Below are 12382 nucleotides of genomic sequence, written 5' to 3'. Positions count from 1 at the left end.
AAAGAAAGAAAGAAAGAAAGAAAGAAAGAAAGAAAGAAAGAAAGAAAGAAAGAAAGACACAAGAGTGAGGTTCTAATGTCCCCTCCATATCAAATGCAGGGCTTCAGACTTCAAATAACAGATGTTGGGGATTACAGATTTGGGCTTTCTCCTGGTCAGAGTTGAATTTTGTTTTCTCCACTCCCTGTGTGAATGTGGGCATGCCCAGTTCTGTCCCCATGCCTCATTTTCTTCCAGACAGCTTTGTAAAGCTCTTCTCAACTAAAAGGGTATATGGACCCAGTCCTGTGGCATGAATCTTAGTGGCTCTTCTGCTTTCTTTTAGGCCAACGGTTCTCAACTTGTGGGTCACACCCCCTTTGGGGTCATTGAATGACCCCTTCACAAGGGTCACCTAAGACCATCTGCTAATCAGATATTTACATGACACTAATCACTGACACTGAGACACGGCCTAGAAAGTAGCAAAGGACAAACCAGGGGGTTATCCCCGGGTACTGTCATGTTTCTAAAAAGGTCAGGCATGTGGAACAAATTTTTTAAAATGTATTCTGTGAAGCTGCCATGAAGAGATTGAAGTGGACTTTTAAAAATCTTTCCTTTTTTTTTTTAAACCCCCTGGAGTCACTGACTCAGTATTCCAAACGGGCTAAGCCTATTATTGATGGCATTTTTCATCCTTTTAATGCATATCCTTACTTGCTTTCTCCAAAATCGAGAAAATCAGAATCTATATGCGGGGGAGTGGGAGTGACTTTTTTTTCTCCATCAATTACCAAAACTGGAAAATACATTTTATTCTACTGTTTTGAACCTCAAACACATGTGCGGGATAATCTGACGGTTTCCAGCTTGACCAGGCTTCTCCATCCTGTGTAACTGTCCCCCTAGTCTGTCATTACCTCATGTTACTAACCAGTCACTAGCTCACGAGTAAATCTTGACCTGTCTGCTGGTCGTTGTGTGGCTGTTTTAATTTCAACATTTTTCCTTGAAGGACAGACAAACATCGCTTTTGATTTTCCTATTAAAAATTATCACAAGGGGAAACATCCTCTTACCTCCAGTTGGAGTGAGTCAGGAAGGGTGGAATCGCCTATCTTAAGTAAATCATTATCTAAAACATGGGGGGGGGGGTTGTGTATTTATAATCCCATCTTTGGTGGGGTGTGTGTATTTATAATCCCATCTTTGGTGGGGTGCTCTTGAAAATGGCAAAGACCATGGAAGGTGTACACAAGTCTTTGTAAAAGTCTAATCCTGGGTCACTGGCATACACTTCAGTGAGACCTGTCAGACCCCACTCCCATAGAGAAATGCGTACAGTGTTCAATGTTCTAACCTGAGCAGATAAACTTAGCTAGGGTAGACTGTCTTCAGCACAGGATTAATTTCCTCAAAATAATAATTTATGGAAAGTAAGAAAGAGTCAGTTTGGTATTAGACAGGAAACTGAGGACCAGTGACACACGCCTTTATCTTTAGCCTCAGACTGGCAGGCAGGAAAGGGCACGGCATTGTGCCTTCTTCTGCTTTCAGAAATGTTTCCCTTCTACACACTTAAACATCCAGAGAAATGCAAACCCAGGGAGACTCACTGCTTGTGTACTTGCCATCGCAACAGTAGAAGCCACAAGAATGCCAGAGCAGGTAAGTGTCTACACACTTATCAGAGAAGTTATCACTAACCTCAAGAACGGCATAGGTGGAGACAGTTTGTCCCTGCTTATTGGTACTGTGTACATACAGACTTGAGGAACAGTGCACAGGAAATTGCTCACACACTGGATAACCTCTGTGGGAACGGGGCCTGAGTGGCTGAAACCTTGAAGTCTGAGAGGGGTACCGTCAGGGTTGAAACCAGGTGTGTTGAGGTTATAAAACAGTACAAATTCAATGAATTTATTAAGCAATACTAACTTTAATCTAATCTGTCAGGTTCAAAAAACCTGATTGAGGGCCTCTGAAGTGTCTCAGTGGGTAAAGGCACCTGCTGTCAAACCAGGCTTCCTGTGTTCTATTGATATACGGTGGAAGGAGAGATCTCTGACCTCCACGTAATCACTATTAGATGCAAGTATACATCACTCATATACAGCACACACACACATACACACACACACAGATAGATAGATAGATAGATAGATAGATAGATAGATAGATGGGTATGATATGTTTTAAACAATAAAATATAAGGAGAAATCTTTTTTTAAAAAAATTACTTGAGCCAAGCATGGTGGCTTATACCTTTAATCCCAGCACTCAGGAGGCAGAGGCAGATAGATCTCTTTGAGTTTAGGACCTGCCTAGTATATACACATAGTGAAGTCCCAGACAGCAAGCCAGGGCTGCATAGAATGTCTCTGTCTCAAGAAACAAAGCAAAACAAAGCAAAAGCTTACTATCAAAGACAACTTGAATCTTTCAAGGCATTCTTTCCTGTGAAATCTCTTTCCATTCTTCAGGTCCTCGGGCAAGCTTTTAAAAAGTTTATGCAAAGTGTTTGCGTAGTGTTTGTGTGATTAAAACTGTCTAGACTGCATTGAGGGAAACCTGGGTTTCTAAACAGCGTGATCTCCCAGGATCCTGAAGGTGCTGAGCTTGGCTATAATATTCTAAGACGTGAGTGGGTTCCCGCTCCGAACCAAGAGAGCCTGCTTACTCTCCTCACTTCCTTTATTTTTTGAGAAAGCTCGCCCGCCCGCCCGTGAGTCAGCTCTGGGGCTGCAAAGGCAGTAGCACTGCTGTCAGCAGCCTGGACAGCTTGCAGACACCCGCCCCAGCAGCTGGGCGGGGCACTCCCTCCCGCCCTCCGGAGCCAGCTGGTTCTTACCAGCTTTGGCTGCTCTGGTCTTGTGGCTTCCCGCAGCTTTCCATCTGCGCACCCGGGAAATGAAGAGTTCTTTTGCTTGGGGCAAAAAAATTGACGGTTCACACTCGGGCATAGCTAATCTTTGGGCTCCCTTTTTTGAAACTAACTCTTAGGAATGAATGGTCAGAACTCCTGGATGCCGGAGACAGGCAACATTACAGTAACTACCTTGATTTGGAATTAGGTGTTTTGAGATGTGATCTATCATGCCTAATTAATCCGTGGCTAACTTAGGCAGAGTCTTTAGAAAGACTTCAGTTGCAGTAAAACCCTAACTGGTTGTCTGGGCCTCAACTAATCAGGGTGGGAGGAATTGACTCTTCAGATAATTTCCCAGTGGCTTCAGGCATGGGCTAGCTAGGTTAGCATTGAGTTTCTCTCCATGATGGAGAAGTTCATTCTGGGCTTAGCTTTGGCTCCCAGATTCCCTGTTCATTCATCTATGTTTCTTCTGCGGCTTGGCCCAGGAGTTCCCAGGGAGGTCCATCTTGGCTTCTGTTGCTGTTCCTACTTCCATCCCATGACCTTCGGTGACCCTAGGGAGAGTTAGACAGTAGAGGGCCTGTGCTGTCTGTCTGCCTGCTAGTCGGTGATTTAGACTGGACGTGTTAGTGAGACTGGAAGTGTTAGTGAACACAGTTCTTTCCTTATGTAATAAGCACACCTCTTCGCATGTCTCCTGAGGTCTGGGCCAGGTTGGTGTGGAGGAAAGAGGAAAAGAAACGGCTTTGTCAAGAATTATTTTTATTTCAACATACTTGCTTTATCTCTGTGTTTGTGGCTATTTCCAACGCGTGGTCCTATATCTGCGATTCCAAGTATCAAATAACGGAAAGGTTTGCGAATCAACTTCATGCCATTCTATGTACTTTTCGTTTGAAAAAAATAAAAAGCAAATGCTAGGAGGTTGTATTTGTGGCAGTGGCTCCCGCACGCTCTCCCTTAACCCCAGCACTCAGCAGGCAAAGGCAGGCACATCTCTGAGTTCGAGGCCAGCCTGCTCTGCAGAGCAAGTTCCTGGACAGCCAGTGCTGTGCAGAGCAACTTGTTTTAAGGGGAAAAAAATTGTTCAGTAAGTTTGATTTATTTTAGGCAAGACTCTTTGTTCTGAGTTGGGTACAACAAGAATTCACACTTCAGAAGGGTAATGTAAAAAGTCAGTGTCAGGGCTGGAGAGACGGCTCTGGCAGCTGGAGGGTAAGACCACCGAGTTCTGTGCCCTGGCAGCCCCTGCTGAGCAACCCTTCCACTGCCCAGAGGCCAGGGCAGCTTCTTGTGCTTGGGTTTGTGATGAGTTTATGGGGTTCAGCCTCTCTAAGCACTGTGGGGTTCTCATTCCTCAGCAATGGATCACAGACAGCTTGGACAGAATCATCTTGGCATTCTGTTACTGCCAGCTTTTCTTCTTTCTTCTCCATCTCCTGCTCTTTTCAAAGATAGGGTCTTTTAGTTCAGGCTCTTCTTAAGTTTGCCCTTGTACTACTGATCCTCCTGCCTCCACCTGGTGGTATGTGTCACCATGTTTGATGCGGTGCTGAGTATCGAACTCAAGGGCTTGGTGCATGCTAGACAAGTATACTACCAACTGAGCAAGATCTCAAGCCCTAGGTATGACTTAAAGTCCCTCCTTATTCATGGGATCTAGGTGGCAAGCTATTCAACTCATGGAATAACAATTAGTTTTAGTGAGAATCAGCAAAGGGTGCTGCTCTTGAAACCATTAATAAAATGACTTTTTTTTTTTTCACAAGCAAGCTGAAAACTTCCCTTCCTTCCTGGTGTTAAATGAGATATAGAAGGGCCCTTAAGTAGAAAGGGTGGCTTTTATGTGTGAGGAACTTCCTTAGAGGTCACCAGGCATCCATCCATCAGTGGCTATATCCTAGGGAAGAGGGCATGGTGATATCCATCTGGAGAATGCCAGGGGCTAAGGGGTTAAGTTGAGCCATTTTAACAGGCTGGTAAGAAGCATCCATGCTGCATAATTAATACTTCATTTCAGTGGATCACTGATGAATCAAAGTCGTTAATTTGTCTTGTGAATACAGATTGTGCAACCACAGGGAGATTGTAATTGGGTGGCAACTGACAATAGCTCTGGTAAACCTTCGTTGAATGAACCAATTGGGGATAACTTGGCAAAGAGGGATAGAGGGATTTGTGTGTGTGTGTGTGTGTTTGTGTGTGTGTGTGTATGTGTGTCTCCCAACCTATGCTTTTTAGTTTAGAAATAAACATGGAAGCTGATCCGACAAAGGAAGTGGTTTTTCTAAGAGCACACAGCTGGTAAATGAGACTTGTGATTTTTCTGGGACTTTGGTGATTTTTAATTTTATTTAATTTCTTGGAAATGTACCCTGGGGAAGTAACTAGGGAGGTTAGGACAGGGGCAAAGGACACTCAGGGCTGCTGCCAAGTTGCAAAGCAGACAAGTCAAAATCTTGCTTGATTTTCAACACCACACTTGTGGAAAAATGTTCATGGCTCACCATCCCCAGAAGCCAAGAAACACTGCACCGTCCCAGTCTGCCTTCTCTGGAAAGGCCAGCCATGATTTTCCGGTGTCATAATAGCAGTGGAGGTTTCCAGTTGAGTTGAGGACCCAGAATGGGCCCTTTGGCTTGGAACTGGGAGGGTTGACAAGGACTCAGTAGAAATGGGACTAGAAGATGGCCACCATCTTCCAGGGTAGTTTAGATACACTGTCACTGTCCCCAGAACCTGGAGATACTCAGGACCCAGACTCTACTGTGTTTATCAAATCCATTTAGATGACTCTTTGTCTTCCTGATATTCTGAAAGGCACTCACAACAGCCATGGGGCTAGAGGGCTGACTCAGCTGTAAGGTGAGGGTGGCTGTTTATCTACCCTCCCTACTTTGGATTAATAAGCATCCGGAAGTACTAAGTGTACCTGTTTGGAGACTAATCAGGGAGAGCACCAGGGACTCTTTGGGCCAAAGAAAATAGCATGTTCTGGAAGTGCACTCAATAGAACTGTTATGGTTTGAGCCGCCTACAGAGCCTTTCTTCTCTTTGCCCTGTCTCTCCTCTTTCCAGTTGTCTTTCTGCCTCTCCCTTCTTTCTTTCATTGGCTCATGCTTCTCTCTTCTCACAGCCTTCAAGCAAAAAGAACCATGGTTTTCTAGTCTCTCTGGAGGTGCAGCAAGCATCTGGAGGATTCATTTCCTTTCTGGACAAGTTTTCCCAGAGTCCTTTCTTCTAGGTCTTAGAATGTTCCTCTCTTCTCTAAGCGAATGGTGTTTGAGCAGTCTGGGTCCATGAACACTTCACTATGAAAGTACAGAGCGTCTGAGCTGCAGAGACACACTGCCAGCAGTCCTGTTCTCTAGCCCAATATAAATACAAGTTACTGCAGCTACAATAGCTTCAAATTAGCAGAAGGGAAATATACTTATCAGTGGGATGCTTTTAAAAATAACACACTTTGTTTTTCTATTAGAAAATTAATATGCCCCCACAGAGAATTTGGACAGCGCAAAGATGCTTACGGGATGAATTAAGTTACTCTATTTTGTGGTTATTTTTACAAAGTTTGTACATTTTCTAAGGAAGATGAGACTCTCTACTGAGGAAATCTGGCTTTCTAGTTCTGGTGTCTTCTCTGGCTGGGAATGTGGCTCATTTGGCAGAGTGGTTGTCTAATATTCACAAAGTCATGTGTTTGATACCCATCACTGTTTAATACAGAACATAGACTCAAGAGGACCTGGAGTTCAAGATCATTCTTGGCTGCATAATGAGTTAGAAGCCAGCCTAGGATATATAAGATTGTGTCTTACAAACAACAAACAAGCACAAGTGTCTTCTCTTTTAAATAATATTGTCATCTTAATATTGATGTTTTTTATTGCTATAAATTCAAAATGCCAAATCATGGACTTTCATAATTGATAGAGCAATTATTTTATTCCACAGAGCTTGATGATCCAATTTACTGTTAGAGATATTCCAGGAGACACACCTGAAACAGGATTGCAAAGCAGCTCTGAGAGCTGTTGAAAATATTAGGTAAAAGGTGGAAAGACATTTCTATGAGCTTACATGGAAAACGCAAATAACTTTCAGATAGATTCAGAATGCAGCCAGGCACCCGAAGCCAGAGAGTAGATTTTTTATAAAGATGCTTATCACGCAGTCTCTACTTTTAGCCTTACTAACTAGGTAGCTCCAATGCTGAGATATTCTCTAGGACACTGTCATAGTCACCTGGCTTTAACTACAGGGGCATCAGCTCAACACCTTGCGCAATTTTGCTGGAAATCTGGTACTTACTTTCCAACTTCTAGCAAAGTTTCTGGGAAAATAAAGATCAAAAGTTTTAAACGAGCTCAGGAAGTAGGTGGGTGGGACTTCTTTGTTGGCATGGATTTGTGGGTAGAAAGTTCTTTTTCTTTTTTTTCTCCCAAGAACAGTGTGCTATATTGATGGACCATGTCAACCAGTGTAATGTCCCTGAGAATCAGAACGTAGACAAGTACTCTTTGTCAACTGGGGACACAAAGGAGGATGTTGGGATGAATGAGTGACTGCATGCATTTTCAAGGCATTTAATTCATTATGTCCTATGCCAGTGCGTGTTGAATTAAAACTCAAAGAATATGCATAATTCTTATCTGGGGATCAGAAGGGCCCCTCTGGGGATGCATGTTAACCAGTTCTGGAACCTACTCTGGATTCACAGCCAGCTGTGGGTGGTGGTTTGCGTGAAAGTCCAGCTAGAATGTCAGCAGTGTGCAGGAATCGGTGGCCTTTGGAGCTTTCCAATCACTTGCAAAAATTAAGAGTTGCAAAAGAGACAGGCCTGTCTATCTTACACGACTTTATAACGAGATCATTTAAAATCCGAGTCAATGTTTTGTCTGGAGAGGTTGACAGCCACTCACTGGAAGGGCTTGCGAGAATGACGGGTGTTCTCAAGGTGGTCATCAATAGCTTCAGGAGAGCGTATGTGGTCTTCTCAGCTGTGTGACTGGTTATCTGCTTCCTGAATACTCATCCATGCTGGGTGTATTGGTTGTTTCTTCCTCATTGCTATGACCAAATACCTGGCAAGAAACAACATACAGTTGTTGAACTTACAGTTCAAGAGGATCCAGACCAGTAATGGCATCAGCTGGTCACACCACCTCTGTAGCAAGAAAACAAAGAAACGGATGTTAGCACTCGGCTTCTTTTAACAAGTATTTTTTTTTATTTTAATTTATGTCTATGTGTGAATACACGCATACCACATGTATGAGAGTGTCTGTGAGGACCAGAGGAGGACGTTGGATCCTCTGGAGCTGGGGTTTTTAGGCATTTGTGTATACCAGGGACTGAACTGTGGTCTTCTGCAAGGACAGCAAGTGTTCTTAACTGCTGAGCCATCTCGCTAGCCCCATGGTCTCCTTTTTCTTTGGCCTGGTATTCCAGCTAGCAATGGAATAGCCCCTACATTTTGAGCCTTTCCACAGATTCTCAGAGGTTTGTCTCCTAGGTGACGGTAGAGTTTGTCAACTTAACCACAATGCCTAGGAAGCCAGAAAAAGTGTAAGGTCAATGGGCTAGAGGATGATGTAAGAACGCGATGTAATTCTGAAACATTTCTTAAAAGAAAGGGCAGAGTGGAAAGATCAAATAGACTTGACATGAACTGTGGCTTTATCCCTTCCCCTCACCCCTCTCATCTATCTTTCTTTCAAAGGAGAGTAGGACCACAGTCACACGGGGCAGTCTCAAACCCACCAGACCAGCCCTAAACTCACAGGCAGGCTGCCTGGAGACCTGTCTTAATTATAGGCAGGACCACTCTCAAGGCAAAGGCCCTAGACTGCATAATGAAAATCACCATTGGAAGTTTTGCATTAGGTTCTCTGCTTCTTGACTTTGGGTGCCCTGTGAACAACTCCCTGAAGCTCCTGCTATTCTGAATCTCCCAGCAGGACAGACTGTGTGCCTTGAACCGTGAGCTGAACTGGGAAAAGGCCGTTCTCCCTTAAGTTGCTTACGTCGGAGTATTTTATCACATCGATGAGGAAAATCACTAAATAAGTGCATACATGTGCTCCTTTAGTTTTTGCTTATAATTTTTTAGAGAGGTGCCTTGCCGTGTTGCTTAAGCCGGCATCAAATCTGCCATTTACAGAGTAGCTGAGATCACAGGTGTACATTGCCTTACAGGTCTCCTAATCTTTAATATTACAGCACCTGCTCTCATGTGCGTTTTGTGTGATTTTTTTTTAGAGATAAAAATCTTGTTAGCCCAGGCTATCTTCAAACCCAAAATTGGTCTGTCACCACACCTGGCTTCACATGAACTCTGAAAAGGTTTAAGAATGAGCCGAAGCAGGGTATGAGGGTACACACCCTTATCTTCCCAGTACTCGGGAGGTAAAGGCAGGTGGAATTCTCTGAGTTCAAAGCTAGCTTGGGCAACATAGTAAGACACTGTTTAAAAGTGTATATGTGTTTAATAATGTCAGAACAAATAAGAGATGCACCCAAATGGAAGCTTCAAAAAACATTAAATGGAACAAAAAGAGTTAAGAGAGGAGGCTTTCATTTCATTTTATTTCTATATAATTTCGATTCTATATAATAAAATTATTATTTTTTCTTTCCGCAGTTGGAAACCGACAAACTGGCTCTCCCCATGAGCCCCAGTCCGCTTAGCCCAAGCCCCATTCCCAGTCCTAACGTGAAACTTGAGAACTCCACTCTCCTGACAGTGGAGCCCTCACCCCTGGACAAGAACAAGGGCTTCTTCGTGGACGAGTCAGAGCCCCTTCTGCGCTGCGACTCCACATCCAGTGGCTCTTCGGCGCTGAGCAGGAATGGCTCCTTTATTACCAAAGGTACCCACATCTGTGAGGCCTGAGGCCATCTCCCTGGCCACTTCCACAGCCAGGTTATAGCTGAGATAACTGAATGACCTATTCAGGAAGATCTCCAAGACAAAAGTGTCCTCAAGGGAGCCACATCTCTAATGAACATGAACACACCTAGAAGGTCGTGACAACCGTGTCCCATCCAGAGCCAGCTTCTATCCTTGGGATGCTATCAAAATGTGTGCTTCAGGGGACATCGGATAAAAGACAGTGCAGCTGATTTGGAGAATTATTTACCACACTTACTAGGTCTAAGGATGAAGAGTATACCCGTTTGGGGAGTCAGAAGTAGTTTTAGTGTTTAGAATTAATCCTAAAATTCACTCTAAGCTAGATTGCACATATTTTCAGCATAATAGAGTGTGTGTGTGGGGGGGGTTCGGTTGGTAAGGTGCTTGCCTAGGAAGCATGAAGCCCCAGCAGACACAAAAACAAGGTGTGGTGACCCTCAGTTGGTATTTTAGCACTTGAGACAATAAGAAATTCAAAGTTAGCTGGGTATGGTGGTAGACTCCTTTCATCTCAGCACTCAAGCAGAAGAGGCAAGCTCTCTGTGAGTTCGAGGCCAGCCTGGGGCTAAATAATGAGATTGTCTCAAAACAAAAACAAACAAAAAAAATTAACGAAAAACTCAGTCATTCTCAGCTACATAGTAAGTTTGAGGGTAGCCTGAGGTACATAAGCTATTTAAAAAAAACATAAATTCAAATAATTATCAATTTGTAAATAATCTGTCAGCTTTGTTATTGAGACAGGGTCTTCTAATGTATCCTTGGCTAGCCTGTGAATTATGTATACCAGGTTGGCCTGGAATTTGCTATCATCCTCCTACCTCTGCCTCCCCTGAATGCTGGGATTCTAAGTGGGCCACCTCACACAGCCTTGATAGTAAGGTAGTGAATTTGATTACACACTGTATTGATGACAGGATTTTGTCAGAAGTTTTCTGGCTTTTAGGAAACTCTTAATCACATCTCAGTGAAGAGTATTACAGATTTATTTTATATTTCATTTTTAAGATCCTCCCTGTCTCATAGACTTTACACAGTTAGAGTAATTCATTTTATATACAAACATTTCTATTGTAATTTATGTTATAAGAAATTTGATTTATTTTAAAGGAAATGCTTGGCGATTTTAATAGACGTTTGCCTGCACTTCACAGTGTGACCCCAAGGAACTCCATTTTCTCATTTTGAGGGCCTTTAGTCTTCCAGTGCTTAGGTTTTGAAGCATTGCATTGCCAGGGCTGGAGACACACACAGTGGGTAAGAGCTCTTGCTGCTAACACAGAGGACCTGGGTTTAGTTCCCAGCACCCACAAGATAGCTCACAAACCTCCTGTAACACCAGAGGATTTGGCAGCCTCTCCTGGTCTCCTTGGACACTGTCTGCATTTCTGATGCACATAAACTCACTCAGGCACAAACACCTATACACATAAATTTAAAAACCTTTAAAATATATATATATTTTAAACATGATGATGCATCTGTAAGGAGAGAGAAGCGGAGTACCTTGGCTTGGGACTTTTGTTCATAAGTGTGGCAGCACTTCTGAGTTTCAGAAGAATTTAGAAGCCATTAAAGACATGACAAGTGTCACATTATTAATACATTAAGAACCCATTCTAGTGTACTGGAGAGATAGCTCAGAAGTTAAGAGCACGGACTGATTTTACAGAGGACCTGATTCCCAGAACCCATATTTGGTGGTTTACAAGCACTTTTAACTCCAGTTCTAGGGGATCTGATACCTCTGGCATCGAACGTACCTACATTCATGTGCACACACAGATACAGGATATGCACATCATTTTAAAATAAGAATAAAATAAAAAAGAATCCACTCAAGTAGTTTCTTATTTCATTTCTATTAAGCAGATCTTTTTCTATTGGTGTTTTTGTTTTATGAGCCAGGGTCTCATGTAGCCCAGGCTGGAAGATGGTCTTGAATTCCTGATCTTCTTGCCTCTACCCTAAGTGCTGGGATTGCAGAATTGGGCCACCACAGCCCTGAAACTCCTGTTTTCTGTTCTTAGGTGCCAGGCAAATAAAGAGACTATGTTTTTAAAATGTACCAGGTCGCTCATTCACGTTGGAGGAAACTTACTAGGCTCAGAATGCAGGCAGCTCCTTAACCACTCCTCCAACCCCCCTCATCTCTCATTTTCCTTTTTTTCTTTTTCCCCGTTCCCCGCAGAAAAGAAGGACACAGTGTTGCGGCAGGTCCGCCTGGACCCCTGTGACTTGCAGCCCATCTTTGATGACATGCTGCATATCCTGAATCCCGAGGAGCTGCGGGTAATTGAAGAGATTCCCCAGGCTGAGGACAAACTGGACCGTCTCTTCGAGATCATTGGGGTCAAGAGCCAAGAAGCCAGCCAGACCCTCTTGGACTCTGTGTACAGCCATCTTCCTGACCTATTGTAGAACACGGGGGCACTGCATTCTGGAAATCAACCTACTGGCAGGGTGATTTCATTTTGTTTCTGACTTTTGTGTTTTGGTGTGTATGTGTATGTATGTGTTTAACAGAGTGTATGGCTGGTGCTTGAGTTTGGGGTTCTTTCTCTTCCTTCCTTCCTTCCTTCCTTCCTTCCTTCCTTCCTTCCTTCCTT

The 12382-nt window shown here is 43.4% G+C and overlaps 1 protein-coding gene across 2 annotated transcripts in view; it reads left to right on the top strand.

Moving 5' to 3' along the window:
• Positions 1-12376, top strand: part of Tnfrsf21 (TNF receptor superfamily member 21) — a 67583-nt gene extending 55207 nt beyond the window's left edge. The window contains exons 5-6 of one of the 2 annotated variants that reach the window (XM_028766630.1): positions 9501-9729; positions 11965-12376. In XM_028766630.1, coding sequence (XP_028622463.1) covers positions 9501-9729; positions 11965-12194 — 459 coding nt within the window. In that variant the 3' untranslated portion in view covers positions 12195-12376. The remainder of the gene's footprint in view (positions 1-9500; positions 9730-11964) is intronic. The other variant, XM_028766631.1, reaches the window with a different exon arrangement.
• The last annotated feature ends 6 nt before the right edge of the window (positions 12377-12382 follow it).

Source organism: Grammomys surdaster, unplaced genomic scaffold (genome assembly GCF_004785775.1).
Source record: "Grammomys surdaster isolate TR1022 unplaced genomic scaffold, NIH_TR_1.0 169, whole genome shotgun sequence".
Classification (NCBI taxonomy): Eukaryota; Metazoa; Chordata; class Mammalia; order Rodentia; family Muridae; genus Grammomys; species Grammomys surdaster.
Note: the sequence above shows the minus strand (reverse complement) of the source record. Positions and strands in the feature narration are given on the sequence as shown.